Source organism: Homalodisca vitripennis, chromosome 3 (genome assembly GCF_021130785.1).
Source record: "Homalodisca vitripennis isolate AUS2020 chromosome 3, UT_GWSS_2.1, whole genome shotgun sequence".
Taxonomy (NCBI): Eukaryota; Metazoa; Arthropoda; class Insecta; order Hemiptera; family Cicadellidae; genus Homalodisca; species Homalodisca vitripennis.
In genome coordinates this window covers 109,937,593-109,964,184 of record NC_060209.1, presented here as the reverse complement: position 1 = coordinate 109,964,184, position 26,592 = coordinate 109,937,593, and the positions used below count along the sequence as shown (strand labels likewise).

Below are 26,592 nucleotides of genomic sequence, written 5' to 3'. Positions count from 1 at the left end.
ATCTATATTTTGGTAATTGGTTTGTCTATTACTTAAACGTAATTTCATTCTAGTTTGCTCACACTTCTTTGGATCTTTTAGTTAAGCAATTTGCTCATATTTGTATTCATTCAATAAAAAAATAAATATAAATTTAACATTGTTGAAAATAATGAATAATATTTAAAATATCAATTCTAAAATCAGTTAAATATCAAACATATTGAATATTACATTGCATTCAACTTCTTTAATTCTAAAAATGGCCCAAAATACCTGCCAGAAATAATTTGGGAGATTGAAATATTTGAATTAATGTTTCAGGTATCCAGGCCAAGACATTAATTCTGTTAACAGAATTGGGGAGTCAAATAAACTCAACATCTTAAATCAAAATTGGGAAGAAACAAAAGGCCATCAAGAATTTGATGGTCAGAGCTGGAATAATGACAGGCACTCAGTAAAAATTGAACAATCTACTTGGAGTGAAAATGAAAATCAGTCAAATTCAACTTTATGGAAAGAAAATGATAGACTTTTAAATGTCAAACAAGAAGAAAAAGAGCCTGATAATACAAGTAGACAAGAAACACCATCTGGGTATCAACAAGAAAGAGCACATTTGAACAATAGACTAAAAACAATGATCCTAAATAAACAGCAAAGTCAGAACCAACAAAACTATAACCAACCATCTCAACAAGGGCAGTTATCAAACGAGCAGCAGCATCAGATAAACTATCACCACCAGCAACATAATCAACAAAGTGAAGCGCAAACTACAAATCAGTATCATATTCAACAACACCATCAACACAAAATTCAACAAGGACATCAGATCCAACATCAGATTCAACAGGAACAGCAACATCAAATTCAACAAGATCACCAACATCAAATTCAACGAGAACAGCAACATCAGATTCAACAAGTTCAACAAGAACATCAAATTCAACAACAAATTCAGCAACAACAGCAGCATCATATCCAACATCAAGAACAACACAATCAACTCCAACAACAACTTCAGCAGCAACAAATTCATCAGCAACAACTTCATCACCATCAACAGCAGCAACATCTACAACAGCAACTTCAGCAGCAACATCTTCAGCAACAACAACAACTTCAACAGCAACAAGCTCAGCAGCAGCACCAAGCTCAGCAGCAGCACCAAGCTCAGCAACAACAACAAGCTCAGCAACAACAAGCTCAGCAACAACAAGCTCAGCAACAACAAGCTCAGCAGATGCAACAAGCTCAACAACAGCAACAAGCTCAGCAACAGCAACAAGCTCAGCAGCAGCAGCAACATAATCAAAAACAACATGCTGCTAGACAAAATCAATTACCCAGTCCAGTACATAGTCTTAGTCCTCAACAAAAACATGTTCCAAGTTATCAACAACATACATTGAAACAACAGATGCAAGTTCAGCATTCTCAAAATTACCAACAAATTCCAAATAACCATCAGAACCAAAAAGTACACCAGCAGCAACAAATCCACCAACAGCATTTACACCAAATGCAACAACATCAGCAACTGATACATCAACAACATCTACAGCAACTTCAAAATCAAAACCAACATGGAAAACAAGTTAAACCACAAACACCATCACCAGTTCATCATCAACAACAGTCCCCAGTTCATCAAATGCAGCACCAACAAAATCAGCATTTGCTTCAAAATCATCAGCAATCTCAACATCATCAGCAAACTCAACACCATCAGCAAACTCAACATCAACAATCACAACAGCAAAATATGCATATACAGCAGTTACACCATCATCAGCTTCAACAACAACACAATAATCAACAACTGCAACAATCACAAATTCAAATGTCTCCTCAACAACATGGTCAAAGAAGTAGACAATCTACACCAGACATGAGCCCTCGACCTAGTCAAAGAAGGAATTCGTCTGAAGGTAAGTTCAATGATTGCTAGCTAATGAAGTTATACTAACTATTGAAAAACATAAAATTTAATTTCTATTGGCATTGTATACAATTGGTTAAACTTTTTATTAATCAATGAAAACCATTTATATAAAATAATAATATTTGTTAACAACAGTTGACCTTAACTGCAAATAAACATTTATAAAATACTAATTTGATCATTACTTTAAAGATGAAAAAAGAGTATTTTTGTTTTATAGTAACGTAAATTATTGCTTCACATCCCGAGAAGTCGTCATTTGAAATGAAAGCTATATTTTTATCTGTTTAAATTATTTAAAGTACTATTAGTTAAATAAATAATAATGCCAGCAAAATTTATACTTTTGAGAATAATTAAATTTTATAACAACTCTTCAAAAGTAACTTTAACATTACATTTTTTATCATTCTTTTTATAATCACACATCAATAGCTTAAGTACATATTTTTTAGGTCTGATGCTGAGTCCTAATCAAGACAGTCAAAGCAGTGTCCGTTACCGAACTCCGACACCAGTCAGCTCTGCTGGCGAGACCAAGACTTCAACTCAGAGTTCCCAAACTCAGTACAACACAGAAGTAAAGACTTCAAGTGCTCAGGTTCAGTTTGGGGAAACTGATGTGAAGCCAAATATGCAACATTTGCAGTTAGATAAATCAAATTCTATGGCTGGGAATTTTTTAGCGCAAGGCCACCATCCTCGGAGCTTAGCTACTGAGGGTGGTGGCGTTTGGGACTTTGGTGAGTAATCGTTAACTTTATCGTTTCTGTATGCTGACTTTAATTAATAGCTGTTGTTTTTTTCCACAACGAAGCAGTGTTTTTGTAATTTATATAAAACTTATTAAAAAAGTTCTTACTATTGAGTTTTTTATGTGTAATGATGTACAAGCACTACATTTAAAATTTGTGGACACTATTAAGGAGTTTAGTTTTATTTCATTAATAAGTAAAATATAATCCAATTGCAGTTAAGAGATGGCTGTACTGGTTATTATCTTGATTGTAGCCCCAAAAGAACAGTGTTAAACCTCATGCACTTTTATGACCTTATTTTTATGACAGTAGCATTAGGAAAGACTCATTTTAAAGATATAATTTATATGCATCCAAATCGTTTTTAGTTTTTTTTTCAATATTTTTATAGGTTATTCAGAAAAAAATATAAAACTTTGTTGTACTTCATTGTTTAAATATTAAAGACGTATAGACTAAAAAGCATTTGGATGTGTATTAATTATATATTTATAATGAGACATCTCCCATACGCTATGTTTAAAATGAGGGTGTAAAACTACATAAGGTTTAACCCTCGAGCTGGCAGTTGAAATTTCCTCAAGTGACAGGCCATTTTGAGGTGTTTTGCAGTAGTATTGGTTTTTATTTTTTTTTTTTAATATAATTTGATTATAAACCTATATGTATTATATATCACTGTTTTCACAAGAGAATTTACTTTTTATTCATGGAAATAAAAACCCAAAAATATAAGAAATTTATCACTTTTTTTTACTAAGTTTGTTTTCAAAAAATAAAAAAGGAATGTAAAAGTGGTGGGGGTGCACCTATAAAAGACATATTGTGTGAAAAAATATATTTCCAAAATACCCAAAATGTTGAACATTTTTTAGTTTTAGAAAATGTATAGTTTACTACACTTTTTTTAATGAAAAACAATAAATTATGAAATACTCTAATCTGAAGATAGTACAATACGGCTAAATTCGTTGCTATGGATACGACTGTGTTACAAAAATTCATCAAAACCTTAATTATTACTCGAAAAATTCATAAAATACATTAAAAGTAAGCCTATAAAAATAAATAAAGAAGCTTTATATCATGATCATCGCATATGAAAATGATCCTAAAGCTAACTAAAACTATCACAACACTGCACATAGCCTAGAACACAAAATCTCACTAATATATTTTTTCACATATATTTCTTCATAACATGACAAAATAAACTGATAAAACACAATATACGAGAATTTATACGCATAAATAAACACACTTATTACATAAAAACACTTATTTCATTTATTACTGTTTTAGATGGACAAGAATAACGCGACCGGGTAACAATACAACAACAATGGCCGACTGTTTACAAACAACTCTCGTTTTCAATATGTCATACTTAAATCATGGCATACAAAACAAAACAAAATACATCGATCAAATCAGCAACTATTTCTGATTCCAGTGGTATATGAATCATTGCAGTTTAGTTCGTGTATTGATTATAACAGATGTCAAACGGGCACGTGTCAAATCGACTGATTTTCAGGTGACTGCCACTACAGAAACATTAATATCGACTGATAATCAGGCGACTGCCAATTGTAGGGTTAACATTGTTCTTTTGGGAAAAAACTCAAGATCTTTTACTGGAGTCAGCTCTCTCAGTAAGCATAAATTAAGAATTTTTCTTTCTATCAGAGATTGACCTTGTTACACAATAGTAACAAAAATGGTGAGGGTGTCATGGTTTAATATTAGAGTTTTAAATCAAAGCTGTTTCATATGATAAAAAATGTATTAGTTAACAATTTAATTTATTACTATACACTTACACACAAATTGCAATTCAATAAATGTTCAGTTGTTTAATTGTGAGCTTTAAGTCATTTAACCAGAATTGTTGTATACCATTAGTAAGTTTTGTAGATCATAGTTTTACAGTTTTATCTAAAATTTTGAATTTTTAATGGTGACATTAAAAATGTTGTATTTGATATTCATATAACTGTTGTAATGCATTTTGAACCAAAATTGTTATATTTATATTTATTGGTATAATTAATTAATTGAAGGTCTTTTACAGAGAGTCCAAAGAAAGAACCAGAAGTTAGATTTTCGGCGATGGAAAACTTTATGAATTTTGCAGCATCACTCAATAATGCTTCACAACATCTTAATAAAGGCCAAAATTCTTCACAGAAACAAACAACAGTTAAATCCTCGTGGCACTTACCACAGAGTTTCAGGTGTAAGGAGGAGAAAGTTGATGCAATAGTAGAGAGGAAGTCATTTCAGAAATCAATGGTGAGCTTCAAAGATGATAACAGATGGGTTGAGCATACTGTAGACCAAAAACCTGCTCGAGATGCCTATGGGAGGTACACCTGGAATGGACAGAATAACACACATCCTTGTTCTGGGAAGAAGGAGCAGGACTTGTACGCATGGGGGATAGATCCTCATCATCCAGCATATAGGGGAGAAGCAGGATTCCCATGGCGGCACACAGGACTAACCGAACAACAACCGGTTTCAATTAAAATAAAACCGGTAAGAATAAATTTCATCTGTATTTTGTAATTTCACGTGGTATCATTGAGATTAGTACTTTTGTAGAGCCGAACCGAGCACTTAATAGCTTAGCTTATTTGTTCAATTTATATTTTTAATTATATCTCAAAATACCATAAATTAATCTATAAATGGGTTACAATTTTGTCCCAGACGAGGTTACTCTTTTAAATTCAAATTGGGAAGATATCGCCCACAGGTCTACGAAAGAAACTAATGTTGTAAATAGTTAAAAGATTACATTTTTTTATAGAACTAACATAAAGAAGATATCTATCTGCCAGTAAAGCTGGCTCTTAATGTAAGTCTCTCTCTTGGACAACTGTCTTCTTCATGGCCCTTTTGCCATCAGAGATTTTATATTTTAGACCTTGTTGTTAATCTTCTGTATTCTCAGTTATCTTTCAAAATATGTTTTATTGAAATTAATTTATTCTAAGAATATTTTTTAATGAGTACAGTAAAATTAACTGTGCAATTATTAAAGCATTTTCAACAATAAAACAATGTTATTTAATGTAACTATTCTTGTCTTGTTTCCAGAACTATCTAAGGATTCCATTCGGGACTGATCCACGCCTACATGAGCTTGTGGAGAGAGTGGATGAGAAGAATGGAGAAGTGAAGCGGGAACCGGCCAGGTTCGTATTTGATGGTGCTGGGGGACCACAGTGGAGAGGCCAGCAGACAGGAGCGTGGTGTTGCCGAAAGGGTGGGACAGAGCCTCCTACTGCTGACCACCTCAAGGATTGCTGCAGAGGTTTGCAGACTCTTGACGAGATCTTGATTGAGAAAGAGGGTGAGGAAGGCGACAAGGACTGGAAAAAGGAACCATTATCTGATCCATCTACACCAATCAAAACAGAATTCCCAGAAAAGCCTGAAGAATCATCTTCAAAGGATTTCAAAGAACATTTGGAAAGGTTGGTGGACACCAATTTTTATATTAAGAGGTTGCGTTTAAAATAAATAGCATTTTGCAAGACTTATCATGTGTTAGAGAGAAGTTATGCTGGAAAATCTTGTGTCTATGTATAAACCTTAATTTATGACAATTCACTATCAACATTATTATTTATTGTGCTAAGTATTCCTTGTTTAATTTGTGCAGGTTACGAAATAATGTGCGTACTGAAGTGCCCAGTTGTAGTTGCTTCCCTCCTGATGGGTTCCCTCCAGAACCTGGTTCCTACTACACTCACCTAGGAGCAGCACCATCTCTACCAGACTTGAGGTCGGATTTGGAGAAGCGGACTGGGTACAAAGGGAATGCGATAAGGATGGAAAAGGTTAAAACACTATATATTTTACAATGGAAAAGTGTTAAAATTTTCGTTTACTATTAGTGCATAAAATTTAAAAAATCTATTTGTATTCCAAATCTTATTTGGAAATATTTTAATGAATTATAGAATGTTTTGAGTATGTGCATTGTATTTTTAAATATTAACAAACAAACCACAATGTGAAAATGTTTGCTGCTAGATGCAGAAATCTGCGAATGTACATTCACAATCAAAATGATGCTATTCAGCCTCCCTCAGCTGTTATTTGTTTCAGTTATTAGTTAAGTCTGTACTAGGTACTTTATAAATAGTTAAGTATATACGGTCCCTCAACCTGCAGTAGAGCAGCCACAGACAATAGTGTCATGTCGTAATTGGAAAATACAAACTAATTTATTTTGATATGTGTATTCTGAAAAAGTTCACATTTGTAATGATGGTTTTATTGGTGTATATTTTTACTAATGTCATGTACAGGGTGATGCAAAAGCATGTATAATTGTTTTTAGGATATAAACTTCACTTTTATTAAATTTATAAAATCACTAAAATTAATTTAGGAAAACATAACAATTTAGGGTCTTTACCAAAGACATAGAGTAAAAATTAGAGATTTCTTTCTAATTCTACAAAAATATATTTTTGTAAAAAAGAATAAAATAAATTAAACAAAGTTCTGCATAAAACTAGTTTGTCTAAAAATATGTTATACATTTAACTATTTCTAAATAATACTCATTGAACCTTTAGCAAAAACTATGTCACAACAACAAAATTGTGTATTCTCTTATCAACAATCTGGTTTAGCTGCTTGATACAGGAAATTGTACATATAATATTGTAGAACAAAATATTCCAAAACAAACAGACAACATAGCAAAACATTCTTGCAAAACAAATATTTCTCCATTATTAAACAGTTATTAGTTTTTCAATAAAAATCTTAGACTTTTTGATTTCAAACTTGTTTTTCTCTGCTTTATATATCAAGTTAGCTGAATAAGTGTCTCTCTGCAGATTTTATATACTGGCAAAGAGGGTAAGACTACAACGGGCTGTCCCCTGGCTAAATGGGTGATACGCCGAGCCAGTCTGGACGAGAAATTCCTGGTAGTGGTGAAACATCGCCCAGGTCACACGTGTGCCACCGCCTGGATTGTGGTTGTACTGGTAGCATGGGAGGGAGTGGCATCACAAGATGCTGACCACATCTACTCCATGCTTTCTCACAAGCTTAACAAGTAATGTACAATTCCTTATACGGTATCAGCTTTTTTTCTTTTTTTCAATTTCAATCCCATACAATATTCAGCATTAATGTATATTCATTTTTTACAATTCTCAGAAACATTAAAATAAGCCTGAATAAAAGAAATACTAAAGGGATAAATGCTAAAAGTATGTAGTTGAGATCAGTTCAAATAGCAATGGAGCATGGCCTTGTTTCTTTTATTATTTGCCCGTCTTCTTTATTATGGGGTTGTCTGCTGCTTCCAGTTATTTTATTTCTACGTAAAATCATGTAGCTGTTCCGAAAAACTCATAGTAGTAAAATCTTTGAGTGAAACCTAGTATATTTACCTTTAGAATACCGCATATAAATTTTTGTATTTCCCCCAACATAATAATACCATAAAAAAGTAAATTTTTATTTGTTTAAAGTTCTATTTGAATTTAGGTTTCTGAAGTTATTGTAGGTCAACAAAAATAAAATCTTAATGCTTTTTAATATTTTTGTATTGTTTGTAAATTAAAATGCACGAGAATACCAAACATAGAGTTTGCCAATTTCAAAAGCCTTTCTTAGTATGAAAGACTGAAACACTTATCTGGCATATACAATCAATATTTCATTGAAATAAAACTTATATTCACAAAAAACGGTAAACAATGTGCAGACGTCATTTACACAACACAACATAGGAGCAAAGCCTACACGATGATCTCAAGAGTTGCACTGGCACTCTTCCCATATGGAAAACCTGGCAAATGCATCAGCGTACAGTCCAAAATGGCGGTCGGAAGCTACAAAAACCAGTTTCGAATCGATAACAGGAACCCAAGAACAATATATGAAGTGTAGTTGTTTTCTGATGTTCAGTCAACATTCTAGTGCATTCTATCACTGGCTTTACAGACTACAATTCACAACAAAAAACAAAAACTTACAAAATTTAGTCACCAAGGTAGTTAAAACATATCTCAATTTGGTTTCAATTATTAACCCTTCGCGCGCTGTTGACAAATATAACCGCCAATATTTACTTTGCTAAAAACGCTGTTGACAAATATATTTGCTTTTAAACATTGAGGTTATTATTGGGAGTAAGTAGTTCCCAGTTTTGCCGGTGGAGTGCAGCAACTGCTGGAGCATATATCCCTCAATAGAAAAGCGCAGTAATAGTTGTCCCCGCCTCCCGGTTTTTCTCCAAGCTGCAAAATGGCGGCGCACTACCCATGCCACTGCCTGTTTTGCCAGACACTAGCGCTACTGACTAGTGTTGGAGGGGATGACTCAAGACGAGTAAACGCGTGTACGTGTCGGCTCCAATTTGTTTAGCAGTTTTTAGTTAATTTGAGAGTGATCAGTGGTTTACTGTGATACTATCGACTTTTGTTTTTTGTAGAGAACAGTGCTGCGCTGTTAGAACGATATCTCCTGATTATATTGGAACATAAATTAGAAACAAAGTTTCATGTACCGGTCGCCGCCATTCCTGCGTTCCGGTTCTAAGAGCGACCCAGTCCCGCTGTCCACTGATAACAGGAACAAAGTCCAGCGCTCCTTATCTGTACCGTCCGGCCCCAGCTCGACATCGACGATGCCAACTGATAAGAGCTTTGACCCTGTTTTTGTTGAGAGTTGCGTCAACAAATACTTATCCGGTTGAAGAGGTGTTTAATCACTTAGTTGCGAAGCTGTCTGAAGTGATGAAGACAGTTGTCGAGGCGGCGGTGCGTGCTGCTCTCTCAGCTGTAAACCAGGAAATTAAAGCAGCTGCGTGATGAGGTGACTACTCTAAGGGAGGAGTTGGCTGATAGAACGGACGAGCTGGAGCAATACCAGCGAAGAAACAATATTAGAATTTTTGGCGTCAAGGAGGCGGAGGGTGAGAGCACCGACAGCGAGGTGGTAAAGCTCTGCCGAGAAAACCTGGGCATCGAGCTGCCAGCAGAGGCCATATGTCGCTCCCATCGTGTCGGTAAGCAGCTGGAACCAGCAGCGGATGGAACGAATACGACATCGGCCCATCATTGTCCGTTTCATCAGCTACAGATACCGGCGGTTGGTGTATGACGCAAAAAAGAAGTTGAAGAGCACAGGAGTCACCATTCGCGAGGACTTAACATCTCGTCATCTGGAGCTGTACCGGAGGGCTGTGGCGCTGTATGGTGTTAGAAACACTTGGACTAGAGATGGCAGAGTGTTGTGGGTCGACGGAACTGGGGGGAGGGGTTCGGCGACTCGGCTGTCGGATCTACCGGCAACAAATCTGCGCACCTCCAATAGCTAGTAAGTTTTAAACATATGCAGTACATAATGTAGTCTGTATGTGTAATATGTATGTATATATGTATATTATGTGTGTGTGTATATATATATATATATATGTATAAATCGATATGTTTAGTTTATTTATTACATGTATATTTATTTTTTCATTTAATAATTAAGGGTATTATTAATTTATATAATAACGTATTAACTCCTTATTTAATCAGTTTTTTGTTTTATATTAATTGCATGTATATATATATATATATATATGTATATATTTTTTTTATTTAAAAATTAAGGGTATTATTAATTTATATAATAAAGTATTAACTCCTTATTTAATCAGTTTATTTAGTTTTATATTAAAATATTGTTTATTTTGTTGTTTCTGGTTATATGTTGTAGAACTGAATATTTCATCGAATTTAATTTTTTATTTAATACTATTATAGTTCATATTGGCTATTTATTTCCTTCTCAGAACATTTGCTTTTAATTTTATCATTGAAAGACATCCTAAATTGATACTATTAACATTGTACTCATTAACTTAAGGAGCCGAAATTGTCATGGCATGTGTTTGGTTAATGTATTAGGCCTATTGCGTAGAATTAGAGTATTGTATGTGTGTGTGCGTGTGTGTGTGAGTCAGTCAGTGTCGCGGCTTGCGGTCCGGAGCGGGCGTGTCACGGCGCCGTTGATTGTGGACCCGGGATAGTGGGTCCACACAGTCCCTCGCCACGCCGGTCGCCTCCCCGCCTTCACCAACTCCTCCTCGCCTCCATCCACAGCTGATGTCCTCTCTCTTTCCTTATCTCCCTATCCTAGACATTTGAAAGCCGCTCATATCAATGCGCAATCGCTGAGGGGGGCATGTTTATGAGCTTAGAGAAATTTTTGGCCTTCAACAGTTTGATTTTAATTGGAATTTCAGAATCCTGGCTTAAGCCGAGTATTCAGTCAAGCGAAGTTTTCCTTCCCGGTTATGTTTTGCAACGGAACGATAGAACAGGAAAAAATGGCGGAGGTGTTTGCAGTGTATATTAGGGAGGGCTTAAAATTTTAAACCGCTTCTTTTTTCGCCTTCTGAGTACTCGGCTGGGCCAGAATTTATGTTTATTGAAATTGGTTTGTCTGGTTCGGATGTACTACTACTGGGAGTGTGTTATCGCCCACCCAGAGTTGGACATATGACAGATTTTGAAAATGCTCTCTTGCACCACATGCACAGATATAGTCGTATATTGATCATGGGCGATTTCAACACTGATTTGATGAAAAACAATCAACACTAATAACTACAGACAGCTGACTTCCATGTTTGACTCGTGTAATCTAACAATACTGCCACTGGAGCCAACTCATCACACTGCCGAGTCTGACACACTTCTTGACCTCATGGTGGTTTCGGAACCACAAGATATCGTCCTTCATGCGCAGCTTCCAGTCCCTGCCATATCAAAACATGACCTAATCTATTGTGTTTATTCAGTAAATATAACCTAAGATTAAAACTAGGTTTATCAAGTATAGAGACTTTTAAAACATGAATTGAGTCTGAATTTATGTCCGATATTTTTATTGCTCCCATGGCATAACCTAGAGAATCTTGACTCTGTTGATGACATGGTGGATGGTTTTAATAAACAAATTTTTATCTGTTTATGATAAACATGCTCCTTATGTGACAAAACGAATAAATAAGAGGCAACCCAGTGCCATGGATGAGAAAGGATATTCTTAGCCTGATGGCCCATCGCGATAGCTTATATCGAAGAGCGAGGCGCTCTAATGACCAGATACTTATGGATCAGTACCGTTTAATTTCGAAACAGGGTTTTAAACAACTTCTGCGTAATTCCAGGCTGAGATATACTCGAGGTCTTTTTGAGAATAGGAAACAGTCGTCAAGCGACTTATGGCGTAAGGTTAAAAGCCTGAAATAGGAAAACAACGTATTTCACAGCCAGTTCTTATACCTCTGAATGAGTTGAACCAATTTTTTACATCTTGTAGTCAAAGTTTCAGTCAGGAAAAAGTGGAGGACTACTTAAAACATCTTCAAAACCTACCTCGCCGTAGTTGTGGTTATCCTGAGTTTACTTTTAAACCTGTGATACAAGGTGACGTGTTGAAAGCTATACGCCGTATTCGCAGTAATGCTGTTGGGTACGATGGCATCCCAATACGCCTCATAAAGAATATTCTATTTGCTGTCCTTCCAATAGTCACATTTATTTTCAACACGTCTCTTAGAGTGGTATTTTCCCATCACAATGGAAGTCTGCTTTTGTCCGTCCTCTTTAATAAGATTTCAGCACCAGTATCATGTTCAGATTATAGGCCGATAAATATTCTTCCTGCATTATCTAAAGGCCTAGAGAGAAATTGTGCACTGCCAATTCACTGAATATCTATCTTACAACAACATATTTAGTGACTATCAATCTGGTTTTCGGACCAACCACAGTACAGAAACTGCACTTTTAAAAGTGACGGATGACATTAGGCTTGCTATGGATCACAGACAGGGCACAATTCTCACTCTTTTCGATTTCTCAAAAGCTTTCGACAGCGTAAACCACAAAGTATTACTAGCTAAACTAAGGCTAATAGGGTTTTTCTAGTCATGTATTAACTTGGGCTGAGATCTTATCTGTCAGGGAGACGGCAGTGTGTAAAGGTGGATGACATGACTTCGGACTGGGAAATTGTTACTTGTGGGGTGCCACAGGGATCGATTCTTGGTCCTTTATTATTTGTACTGTACGTGAACGACATTCATTCTGTACTTAAACATAGCTCATATCACATGTATTGCTGATGACCTGCAAATCTATTCACACTTTAAAATTGACTCCATTAATGAATGTATCACCAAAATCAATAGTGACATTACAAATATCGTTATGTGGTCCAAAAATCATGGCCTGAGACTAAACCATGCAAAAACGAAACCAATCATTATTTGTCACTCTCGTTTACGAAACTCAATAAACTTCAATACTATTGAAACGTTAACTGTAAATGGTAACAGCCTGCCATACTACGACAAGGTGAAGGATCTTGGTTTGACTATAAACTCGACTTTGACTTGGACTGACGCTGTTGCGGAGATTTGTAAACGGGTTTTTCGCATCTATTCACTCACTGAAACGTTTACAACGATTTTTTACCAGAACATATCAAGCTGCTCTTGACTAAATCACTCGTACTTCCACATTTCAATTACTGTAACTCCGTGATCAATGATATGACCATAGTGCTGAGTGAGAAGCTGCAAAGGAACTCAAAACTACTGTATACGTTACGTTTACGATGTGAGACGGGAGCAGCACATCACACCGTACTATATTCAGTCAAATATTCTAAAAATTAATAGATCAAAGATCCATCAAAATTTTAAAACTAGTTCATTCAATATTGAAATTTGGTTTTCCAAGATATTTTTCTGAATATTTTAAATCTGTGTCTCATGTAGGTGTAAGAAGCACTCGCTCTGGCTCATACATTTTGAGAATGCCTCAGCACAGGACTGCAGTGTTTGATAAGTCATTCCATGTAATGGCTTGTAGGTTGTGGAATGCCCTTCCCCAAACAATTACTTCCATCGATAGCAGTTCCCGGTTGTGGCGAAACTGAAAGATATGTACCTTGAGCGGTTAGCTGGGGCAGTTCCGGTCTGAGATGCTGTGGGCGTGACACTGGCAGAGGGATGAATGTGAGATTGTGTGTGAAAAAGTTCATTTAGCAATAAATACTTTAATTTATTTGTATATTAAAAATATAAATTTATATTATGTTTTAAGAATAGTAGAGATGGGTTAATTTATTATTGTGTTAAATTTTAATTATTACACGTTAAAATATTGCATTAATTTCACCACTTTGAGTAAATGTAATTATTTCTTTATTTTATTATCTTTATTATGTTTTGTTTTATTCTTAAATACTATTTATTTAATGTTTTAAATATTACATTGCAACAGGTTAAGTGTAAGAAAGGGCCATGCGGCCCTAACTTTGCCTGTAAAAATAAAGAATTTTTCATTTCGAATTTTTTTTCATTTCATTTCATTTACTGACGAACTAACTCGCGCGTTTAGTTTGTTCGCGGACTGCGAGTGGATCTGTTGTGTTTACGTTGTCAAATTGGTTTTTGACATATTGGGAAGATGTGTTGTGTGTACACGCAACGGTTTACACAAAGAGACCATTTACGTGTGTGAGACATGCACCGCCCGGCGAACCTGCACCCGGATACGTGTTTCAAGACGTACCACACGTTGACGTTATCTTGAACACCGTGATGGCTAATTTTAGATCTTTTTATAACCATTAATGTTTTATTTTAATTGTATAATATACATACTATACATATAATACACTATAATATAATATTATACACGATAGTAAAATTTCGTTCAACATTTCGTTAAATTTGGTGTATTTATATTATTTTATAATTTAAATAAAAGTATTAAAAAAATTATACTTTTTTCGTTCCCAAAAGACTTTTTATATGGTAACAAACTCAAATACAACATTAGCGTTGACTTTATTGAAAAAAAATTTTTGAGGTATATGTAGCGTTTGGGTATGGTGCGTCCCAAATTGCCGTAGTGCGGGAAGGGTTACTTACCATAATCTACAAGTACCTGAAGATAGATTCTTCGAATCAGAAATGTGCATTGTACAAATAAAAAACTACAAAAGTGTTCAAAGGTTTAATCTTATTATTTTAAAACTTAAATTACGAGATTTCTCAAAAGCGTTTTGAGCAAATTTAGCCATGTGAGATTTGCCGAAAGGGGTTAATTTAATCATACATTATATTTCTTTAGTAGGTCATATTTAGCTTTTATAGTCTCATCACTAACAATAATTACCAAGAGTTCTATTTCAGTTTTAACTATCATCTCGTATTGTTTAGTAATCGATATCCCTAGATATCAACCACTGTCCACTAATAGGAAATTAGTAGAAGAAATCTTGTATTGAGGCTGTTGATTTAAAAGTGGAGTATACAAACTATAATTAACTTTGATATTCCAATGAGTATATACTTGAAGTAGGACACTAATATTTGTATTATCATGATTAAAATTTTGTCTTGAAAGTATGTAAAGTATTCTGTTCAAGTCAAGACAAAACTAATATATGAATCGGAATTTAAAGTTGAGAGTATATATATATATATATATATAGTAAATTTGTTGTTTCAAAACTTGTAAATGATAAACTACATACTACTTTTACAAACTAGTATTATGTCTAGTATTGTTCTTGGTTTAACATGTTCTTTGTTGTCTTGTTTAAATGCATATTTATACTCCACATCATCATATATATAATTCATATCGTCAGGCAGTGTTTTAGTAATTAATCGTAAAGTCTGCTTGCCTTAAATTTTGTTACAGAGCTTATTCATTTGGCTTTACATTTAAATATTGCAATGATGTTCACTGATAAAACATAATTCATTTTAAGATATCTTAAATTCATACACTCCAAATTTTAACTTTGTTTTATCCTCTCTTGGTTCTATCTTAAACTGGGAGAACAAATTTCCAATAAATGCAAATTTATGCAATGCACTATACAGCCTATTAAACCTATGTAAGGTTTATTCATAATATACTTCTTAAACCTGTACAATTATACAGATTGACTTGTTGATTGTGACCGACAATCTAGCTATATTTCATTGTTACTATGTACTATACCACAGAGAATGTTAAAAGAATATAATGGAAGGTTGAATTACTTGTGTAAACAATGTTTAATATTTATTTGTATTCTACTTCATCATATTCATATCAGTTGTTGAATACAATTTTGGTATTTTTTTGAAAAAGGATTTCTGATGCTTAAATAGTAACGTATGAATTTTATTAGTTAAACTGATTTATGACTGTACAGGTTTGGTCTACCTACACTGCGCCGCTGTGCCACAAATGAGCCACGGACTTGCGCTTGCCAAGGTCTGGATCAGGACAGCTGCGGAGCTAGCTTTAGCTTTGGCTGTTCCTGGTCCATGTACTATAATGGCTGCAAGTATGCCCGGAGCAAGATTGTTCGCAAATTTAGACTCTCTGTCAAGTCAGAGGTAATATTTACTTGAGAGAATGTACGTTTAAAAATCTACATATAATATTTATTGGTCATTTTATTATAGTTGTTTCACTAAATATGAATCTTTCAATATATTTTTAATACAAGTTTTACCATACAAATGTTCCCATAATAATGCCTAATAATAATTATTATTGGCTATTTTCATTTATTTATTCTCGTTTTTACGTTTAGAGTTATTTTGGTTTTGGATCTGGTATACTGTTAATCAATTATGTCCCTACCTCTAAGTTCATTACTAGATTTAGCAGCTTGATCAGACTTCTTGTTTTCAGTAAGCCTGGGTAATACAAATTAATTTTCACTTACATTAGAATTGTCAACATTAATAAATACTCAATAACCCATACTCTAGGTAAAGAGCTGACCAGAATGTCATCTTTACCACTTTCCTTTTAATTTGGCATTGCCTGTAACAGAGCAAAGTCAATAATCAACAGTATTATTACCATCAGGCAACAAAATATCATTGTCTATCATGGTCAATTTCAGTATCTCAAGTTGTAATTTTTACAGCTAATCATTGCATTGAAGTTACATTTCAATCTCAACAATTTTGTAAAGATTCATCAATTCCACTAATGTACATCGCCAACAAATATGTCCCGACAAACAAATCTTGCCGATTTGTTCTCTTACAACACTACTGTTGTAGGATCATCAGTATTTGGAAAAAAAAAAAAAAAAACTAGGAATAAACACAGTAAATTTATGTTTTGTCTAGAATGGTCTCTTATAATTACGCACTTGACATAATCCAATATTTAACTGCAAGAAGAACCACATGAGAGGCTCACCATGTATGTTAAATGAACTTCAAACCACATATTGTAGTTGTGAGTTAACTCATCTGTACAATATTAAACAACGTCAAGGAGCAAAATAAATACTAGAGAGGTTTACAGGTGTGGTGTCTAGTAAACTTTGTACATTTTCCTAAGAGATCTGATTCTATATTGTATGCTATCTCCATCGTATTGATTCATCACTCTGTTGACCTCAGGAGCAGGAAGTGGAGGAAAGACTACAAGGGTTGGCCACACACCTGTCTCCTCTGTACAAGAGTGTGGCACCAGTCAGTTGGCACAATCAGACACAGTTCGAGAGAGAGGCATCAGAGTGCCGTCTTGGCACTCAGCCCGGCAGACCTTTCAGCGGTGTCACTGCCTGCATCGACTTCTGTGCGCATGCCCACCGCGATCTACACAACATGAACAATGGCTGTACTGTGGTATGTACCTGTCATGACATGGTAGTAACATGGTTTTTAAATGTATAAATAACAGGTTGAAATTAAAAATGTGTATGTTTAGATTTTTGTATTAAATTCAATATTTAAAACACAGTTAACCAAGTTGGTTGTCTAGGTTGTAACTCTGACCAAACACCGTAGCCTAGGAAAGCCTGAGGATGAACAACTGCACGTGTTGCCTCTTTACGTGATGGACGAGTCTGACGAGTTCGGTAGCCAACAGGCCCAAGCCGACAAGGTCACAAGTGGTGCCATCGAAGTACTAACTAAGTAATTATTCTTTACTATTCCTTTATTTTTAAAATTTGTTTATAATCTAGTCACATGTTTGTTGCTCATGGAGAGGGTTGTGGATTCCACAGGGCCCAAATACATGTATCCTGGCTTTTAATCACGAAATCTCAGATTACTATCAATATTACTGTTTTAAAATTCTTTTTAATCCAGTAAAACATGCCACATACAGCCCTGCAACATCCGGCCTGGCGACAAACAATATGACATTTTGAAGCTGTAAGCTTTGCTAGCGAGGAATGTCACACAGGCAAGATTGATCACACGCACATAATAGTCATTGTGTCAAAGCAGGAAAGGGCTGAAATAGGGATGGGGACTTTTTTCCTATGACCTTGCCTACACAAAAAGCTGTGTGTTACCTTGGTAAAATAAAATAGTGTTACAGTAATGTTAATTTCATTGTTCCTTAACATTCTTAACCTAACTGTTTCATTTTAATTATGTGAAATATTATTCACAAAAGTCAAATACAAATAAAATCCTGTATGAAAACTACAACTTTATATTCCATTCTTTATTTTGTAAATATAATTACTATGGAAGTTAAAGCCTACTAATTAAGAACTTAAAGTTGTAATATCTATTAAAGACATTTTTACCTAACCCAAAATATATTTTTAGGTTCCCTTGTGAAGTTCGAGTTCGAGCTGTACCCTTAACTCCCTGTAGAAGACATGGTAAAAAGAGAAAAGAAGAAGAAGCCGAGTTGCTAGCTAAGAAGGAATCTGCCAGTCAAGCAGCTTTGCAAAGGTACATCCTAAAGTGAATTTTAAATGGAATACTTGATAGAGAGATGTTTTGGATTTAATTTTAATGCACACAAGTTGTATGGTTAATGTCCTTCTACTAGTTGATTACTCATGATAAGAATTTCTCTCCGCTAGAGATACATGATAAAATATTGTTACTCAGTATTACACAGGATATTTAAAGTTATACCAACCTTACCCCCAAGAAAACCTCATATATCTGCACTGTTATCAGTCTGATACAGTAGACTTCAAGTATTTCACTTAGTTCGACATGTCTCAGTGAGTAACCTATTGAGCTAGACTAAAGTGCAGGTTACCAAATCCAGCCCAAAATCTTAAGTCCAGATCTCTGCAATTCGATCATCGCAATCAGTCTTCTATTATTTAACAAGCAACAATAAAATTCTGTAGATGGTCTTAGACATTCAATTCCTAGTATTTTGAGGAATATTATTAGAACTATGACCAAAGATAGCCATTTTTAACCATTGTTTCTCCATATTCACTTGGAAATGCATACCAAAATTACAAGGTCATGCTGTAAATCAATAATTTAAAGTAAGTAATAAATAGCGATACTTTGTTCTGAATTAGTCTCAAAACTATTTTATTGAGCTGTTGCAAATTAATTAAACGTACAATAAAATGTAACGTAATCTTACAAATGATATTTTGTTACTAAGATTAATTATTTCCATTTTAGTGTTAATTCCAAAGACAAAAATCAATATAAACCCCATAGTATAAGTGATTTGAAAGGTTTTATATCGTTGATCATTGTTATTTTCTGCAAGCTTGATATTTGTGCAATATCTGATATTTACAACTGACTTTGACATTTTTATCACTTTTTTTAGACAATGTCCAGTGTGACTTTAGCTCATATACTTGGATGTGTTTATGTTTTTCTTTTGCAACTACACACAACCGGTTTGCACATGACGTGTTTCTTTCTGATGTAAAAACCGGAAGATGTATTTTGAAAACAAGACAGGTACAATTATAAAAATAATGATAACGAATTTTTACACGTAATCAAATTAGAGATTTAAATTAGAAATGTAAATATATATTTATAATATTTGGTTAGTTCTGTATGCATATTAACACAATTATGATTATTATATTATGCTATTTTTTTAAATATGACAACTTTATTTAGTTATCTACAAAGTCAAAAGCACAACAACAAGAAAAGACAACTTCCATTATTTTAACTTTCAGAAAGATTTACTCTTAATATTTTTGAAAAAAAAAAAAAAAATAATAGGTTTCGTATAGTTGGAAACAATAAGTTTTTGCAAAAAAGTCTTGTCAAAGGCTTTGTATTACTCTTGAAATCGATCCATCAATAAAAAAATACCTTGATTGATAACTGATAATACAAGTACACAATTCTCTCCTCAAAATAATATTTGTAACTAAACTAAGGTTTTTATATTATCTGAAAGGAAGAAGAGAACCGCTTTAATTGCTTTAACTCTAGAACTGGCTACTATAACTCTGTACTGGAGGATCTATTTCAACAGCCCCACAGATTTTTTTTTGTAATTTATGCCGTTTAATAACTGTTAGTTCAGTTGTAAAATTATATGTCAATTTATTCACAAATATTTGGAGTAATATTATAATTACAATAACGTACTGTTTTCATGTAAATAATTAATTTTTTAACTAAAAAAAAAAAATTTATTTCTGTAAATATTCCGTTGGACAACTGCTTAGCAATAATCTATCAATCATACTAAATTTGAACCCTACCCTATTTACATATGCACAATATATATCTCAATATATGCACAAGTTTAATCTTTCATTTAAAGTCATCCTGCGTTAGCGGTCTCCCTGTTGAACTGGTCTGGTATAGTGTTCGAGCAGATGGTAGCACTTTGGGTGAACTCCATAATTACATACAAGGCAGAAGAAATTGGTTTTCTTTTTCAAGTTTTATACTCAAATACGGCACACACAAGTACAGTTAGTATTGGGGAGTTTTGCGAGTTCATGAGCAGGGCTAAGGACATCATCAGATGTAACAACAACTTCTATGTCTGACTCACAAAATTGTGAAAAAACACTTACTTGGATATCACGTTTGCTATATGGTCTGTCAAGTTTACCACAATCTCAGAATAAATTTCATCATCACTAGAAACTGAATGATCCAAAATATGCTCTCTAAGATCGCATGATCGGTCTCTAAAGTTTTCACCCATTACGAACAACTAAAACTATAATCTAAGAAAGCTAAACCAAGTAATAACAACACTAAGACACACTATAAAATAAATTTTTCCATATATACTATTGGATTCGTAATTCCAAACACAAAACCTGGCTCTTTTTTACAGTTCCCATGAGTTTCACAACAACAACATGGCTCAAGCATATTACGTGTATGTCAGCTGTCCGTTGAGAATGATATTCGATGTTGTACGATAATCAAACGAACAAAACAAAATTGGTACTATAGTCAATGCTCTGGTAGAATACATGAAATAAAAATAAATTACGTGACCTGAAATACCTAAGTTTTACACAACTGTGTGTCTAATTTGGCAATGAATTTTCGTCATTACCAAATCAGGCGGATCTTTGGCAATAAAATTTCTTTTCATTTGTTTACACAGTTAATCCGCTCCAGGTTAACCAGGGGTGTTGTCTGCATTCCCTGACTTTAAAATGAATCATTGTATTTTATGAAAAAAATATTCCATATTTTGTTTGTTATATGTGATGGTTGTTATGATAAAAACTATTCAAATTATATTTTGAAAAGAAATGTATACAAATATATTTTGTATAGTGTTGGAAAACATAAACATTCAATTTGACATTTTTTGAATTGGTTTAGTTTAGTGATAAAAAAGATCCAGACTAAAATTTGGCTCACTAATATTAATTTGTTAAGAACTAATATAAGCAGATAGAGGAAAAAGCACTTCTAATGAGGATAAAAGAGTTTTATAAGTTCCTAAGAAAAATTTCTATAATTCAATTAAAATGTTGTTCAGCTACTTTTTTGACTGGCTCAAATTAAGTGTTAATATTTGCTCAAGGACTGGGGAAAAAGAGAGGGGAGAGACAGCTCCTGACACTAGATCATCTACACCATTGAGTGTACAGTATGACACAAGGACTTCCACACCTTCTAGTATCCAGGCTGAGAGTGCCCTGGCCCACAGCAGCCAACAAGATATGAACAGCGTGCTGGACAGTATGGATGCTCAATTGCAGAGTGCACAGGTAATATTCATATATTTTCCAGAGATTTAAATTTGGTTATTTGTTATTCAATTTATGGATTTTGAGACTCTTTATTGACAGTGGATCAGTTCCAGTTAAATGAATTTAGATTATCGTTTGTGCTCTCTCCATTGTGTCATGGTAATTACATGTTGTATTTGAGAACCAGTATCACAGCAAACCTATCTCTATACTGGAACTGTTAACCTGCATGTATACAAATGCTTCGTCTAAAAAAAAATCATCATAAACAGAAATGAATTACACATAATTCGTTTGTACAGGTGTCATCCACAGTTCTGGACAGTCCTGGAGGCTCCATGTACCACTCAGCCTGGCACCATTCGGGCCACTCTTGGCTTGGAACTCCTCACTCTGGCAAGTTATAATCTGAAATAAATAATAATAAGCTTTACAGCACTATATTTTGAGTGCTATTAGATGAGAAGACTTTCAAGCAAACATTGTGCTTAGTTTTTTTTTCATTGTTGATAATTAATTAGAGGGAATTTTATTTATCTAAATTGCAATCAGTCTTACTCATAAAATATTAGTAAAACATTTAAATTTGCATGCTTTTCCAAATATAAAGTGAAATTTATGTAGCTATTTAAAAACATTTTAAAATGTAAACAACGATATCTTTACATGTTTGTATAACCTTGATCAAGTGTTCAATTTTATTGAAGAGTAAACAACAGAAAATTTATAATACCCACTTTGTGAATGTAGAATATTTTTACTGAAATAGTTTAAAGAATTAATGATTTTATTGATTTAGTTACTTAAACCAACACATATTTATAATTATTACTAGTAGACCGCAGACTGGCATAAAGATGACTCAATATGCTATTCCATAGTATGAATTAACACTTTCACTGCGGCACGAACCATGTACTGACTTTAGGACAACCGGGATAGTAGTAAGCTGTATCCACCGAAGTCAATGTGTTAACATGTTACCATAGGAGTAGTAACAAAATGTCTAGAACCCGATAAGTATTCACTACAGCATTTTACTTAGCACAGCAATTATTTATTTTAAAGCTTTTTGAGAACAAAGTGGCAATATATTGCCACGAGGATGTGTGTAGTTTACAATGCCTTTATGTTATACAATTTTAAAACTGAAATATGTCAAAGTAGTTTAATTAAAACATGATTGGTCTTTACATGTAGGGGGGGGGGAAGGTATACAAAAAAGGAGTTGTTGAAAATTATCACAATCTGCTCAATGTGCAGTGAGGGTTGCAATGGAAATTTGTATGGAAAATCATGTTTGCAAATTAACATACTATAAATTTTGATTATTTAAAAATTCTTTTAATTGTACAATGTGGATATTTATCACATACCAAATTCATAATACGTAAAATAATGGGCCTACTCATGGCATCATTTCATAATTTTAGAAAAGGTCTATATATTTTTGAATTGTTGAACGTAGTCCATAAAAATCCAAACACCTTTGACCAATACAAAAATCAGCATTATCATAATACTAGACACAAAATCTTCTTGCCTATCCGATTCATAAAACTTCTTTATTTGAAAAAAGTCCACTATATATGAGAATTCGCTTATATAATTGTTTAACCTTTATCACTTTAAAAATAAGAATTTTCAAAATAGTATTAGAAACCTCATAGAAAAAGTTTATTACAGTGTAAATGAAATGCAGAAAGATTTTTCAAATAATATAACTAATCAATTTAAAAACCCAACCCATGCAATCATTAATTATTACACCATAATATTATGACTTCAGTCTATGTAAAATAAGGATGATTTGTTATTCTTTATAGACATAATACAATATAGACAATACATGCAGTACATACAGCAACGCTTGTAGTTTAGTTATACTTTTAAAGAACTTGACTATGCACCTGTTTGTATTTATTATGTAATTGTTCAGATGTAAATGTGCAATAAAATACTTTAAATTAGGATTTGAATATTAATATGATAAAGAAATCATATTAATCATACTAGTCATTGGTTGGATAAGCCAGCCATGATACAGCTCCTATCCATTCAACTCATTTATTCAAGCAGATGTTAAGTTTTGTATAACATCTGTTGATTAAAGATGACTCATTACAATGAGCTTAAATATTTCAAGAATTTAAATATCTGACCAATGTTTTGACATGTTGTGGACCTGAAAAACTTAGATGGTAATAATCAGGCATATTCGAATAGTAGTTACAAAATTATAGTATAATCATGCATCAAATTATTACTACACATTGCATTTATACTTTTTTCATTATTATCTACAATTTTGTTTTTCATATTAACACTATATTTATACTATATATTACTGCTATGAGATTATTTATATATACAAGCAACAAATTATTGTTTAGATAATATTGCTATTGTATAAAGTCACAGCTTCTGGTTCTATATAATAAGCAGTAAGGTAGTAATATCTTATAATCATTCTTTATTCCTCTCATTCTTTATATATATATATATATATATATATATATATATATATATATATATATATATATATACATAAATTTCCAATTTTATTATATAAACCCAAAATACTACTCTGTACTAAAAGAATAAAATCTTACACGAAAAAAACACAAAGAAGTACATTCATTGTTAAATTTCCAATAATAAAGAGCATATCGAGGAATCTCCTTCGCCTAGCCTGATTGGAGGACAAACTTATTTTTATAGCTGGCAGGATAAAAATGAAATACATATCCATCCTAAACTTGACTAAAGGTGAAATTGTAAAAGTAATACATTGGAAACCAAACTCAGTAATATTTTTTGTTAATTTAAAGTATACTAAAAGTGTCTGCAAATAATTATATTAAAATACAATATTACAAAGATAACAAAATATTAGACATTGATCATTTGAGCTATGAATACAGATTGCAGGGACTGCCCTCCCCCTGCACAAGCAGACCAAACAGCTGATAGATAAAACTCAGACAGGGCCTAGATTAATTGAGGAACAACTATACAAACCAATAAAAAACTAATGTCGTTAAAGTCTTCAGTGCATGCTTGTGTTTCGGTTTGTGTGAGTGTTTTAAATATTTTATATTTGTACTGTGTTTATTGTGATCTATATGGCATGTGGTTGTGTTGGTGAGAGTGAATACAATTTGGTGTAATTGGAATACTATATCAAGGTATGCTACTACTTAAAAGATAATCCAGAAATTAACTTACACAAATTTGCTAGGATACAGTAACACAGGTTTACACTTACGCATAATTTAACGCATAATAGAAAAGAAAACTTGCTCTATATGTTCTATGCTCATAATCCAATCCTTAACATATTATTGTTATATAGCATTTTGAATTATATTCATTTGTTATAAACTATTATAGCAACATTGATAATTTCTTCATTGTTTCTAGGTGGCAGTTGGGAAAACTTGGAGATGCGAGGAGTGGACAAGATTGACCCAGACAGCACAACTAATGTTGCAGTTAGCTCTGGCACCTCTACTACATCTATGCAGTCTTCGAGTAGGCCAGGAACTAGCCCTCACGTTTGGTACCACAGTTCTCAGTCGTCCAGAGTCTCTCCTGCCTTAGCGTCTCCTACCCATTCTCAGAGGAGGACACCAACTCCTAAAGTACCTGCCAATATGTCACCTAGTATGAAAACATCATCTGCAACTCCTCCTTTACTGTCTCCTTCAAGTTCTAATGAGTGGCCTTATCATGAAAGTTCTTGGGATTTCACTAGTCCGACAGTTTCTCCACAAGCATCACCTTTTAGAGTACCCAGGGGAAGACCACCTTCGAGAAATAACCATTCGTCTTCTACTCCCCAATCGCCCACAGAACCTTCTCCTACGTTTTTGAAACCTTTTCCTCCGAGCTGTAAAGACAATCAGACTCATTCAGAAACTCAAACTACCTCTCATAGACAATCAGAGACTGCTAAATGTGAATTTCCCCAAAATCTAGTTGTAAAAAGTGAATTTCAAAATGCCACCTCTGATCTTACTAATCAGTGGAGTGTGGAAAAACAACTGGCCTGGAATGACAACTTTGTGCAGCAAAGTTATGCCTCAGTCCAGACCAGAGGTTTGCCTGACAAGTCTTGGCCTACTGATTACAGCCAGAAAAAGTCGGAAGAGATGACTGAAAGTTACCAACATACACTGAACAATAATTTTTACATTGAACCTGTCATAAAAAAAGAATCAAATATCTCTTGGCCGTCCCAGAAGTCAAATGAAAACTTGCCTTCACCATCTGCAGTGCATACCGATAGGTCCTGGGTAGAACAAGAGACCAGCTCACTTACCAGTGATGCTATCAAGAGAGAGGACGGCAGATCGACCCCAAGTGCTAGCTCATCACCTTATGGTTACCAGGTGAGAATTGTGTTGCTGAACACCATTCTGTGCTTGAAGCTCATGAATAAAGTTATCTGTATCTGTATCTGTACATTGAAACTGGTACCATCAATTAAAAATATAAAGTATCATTAACATTAAAAAATACTAAATAAGAATATTAACTTAATGAAATAATATATGGAACTATACGTCTATAAATTATTGTTTACAGGGGATGTCAAAGTTTCAGCTCCCAAGATGGGATCTTTATGGGCCGACTCCATACATCCCCATGGTACCTCCAGAGCCATCCCCACCACGCAGCCAACCACTTGGCGAGGTCCTTGATTTCATTCAGAATGAAGAATGTTTCAAGGTATGTGCTTCATTACCATTATATTATAACTGATTTAATGGGTTTCCTCATTCTTTTTTACATTGAGGTAGTCGTCGGGCATCTCCCACAACAATGATGGTACAGTTAGTCTTTCTGGTTTCTAATCTTGCTAGAGGTTTTTGGTAGTAACAGTAACTA

General features: G+C 33.8%; 1 protein-coding gene across 6 annotated transcripts in view; it reads left to right on the top strand.

Annotated features, from left to right (window-relative positions):
• LOC124357290 (DNA N6-methyl adenine demethylase-like) overlaps positions 1-26,592 on the top strand; it is a 127,487-nt gene that overhangs the window by 93,876 nt on the left and 7,019 nt on the right. For 5 of the 6 annotated variants that reach the window (XM_046808942.1, XM_046808943.1, XM_046808941.1 and 2 more), the window contains 14 exons: positions 304-1,916; positions 2,386-2,673; positions 4,763-5,229; positions 5,794-6,173; positions 6,362-6,539; positions 7,554-7,777; positions 15,958-16,144; positions 17,174-17,401; positions 17,538-17,692; positions 18,341-18,469; positions 21,531-21,717; positions 22,002-22,095; positions 25,123-26,093; positions 26,290-26,433. In XM_046808942.1, the coding sequence (XP_046664898.1) occupies positions 304-1,916; positions 2,386-2,673; positions 4,763-5,229; positions 5,794-6,173; positions 6,362-6,539; positions 7,554-7,777; positions 15,958-16,144; positions 17,174-17,401; positions 17,538-17,692; positions 18,341-18,469; positions 21,531-21,717; positions 22,002-22,095; positions 25,123-26,093; positions 26,290-26,433 (5,245 nt within the window). The remainder of the gene's footprint in view (positions 1-303; positions 1,917-2,385; positions 2,674-4,762; positions 5,230-5,793; positions 6,174-6,361; positions 6,540-7,553; positions 7,778-15,957; positions 16,145-17,173; positions 17,402-17,537; positions 17,693-18,340; positions 18,470-21,530; positions 21,718-22,001; positions 22,096-25,122; positions 26,094-26,289; positions 26,434-26,592) is intronic. The other variant, XM_046808944.1, reaches the window with a different exon arrangement.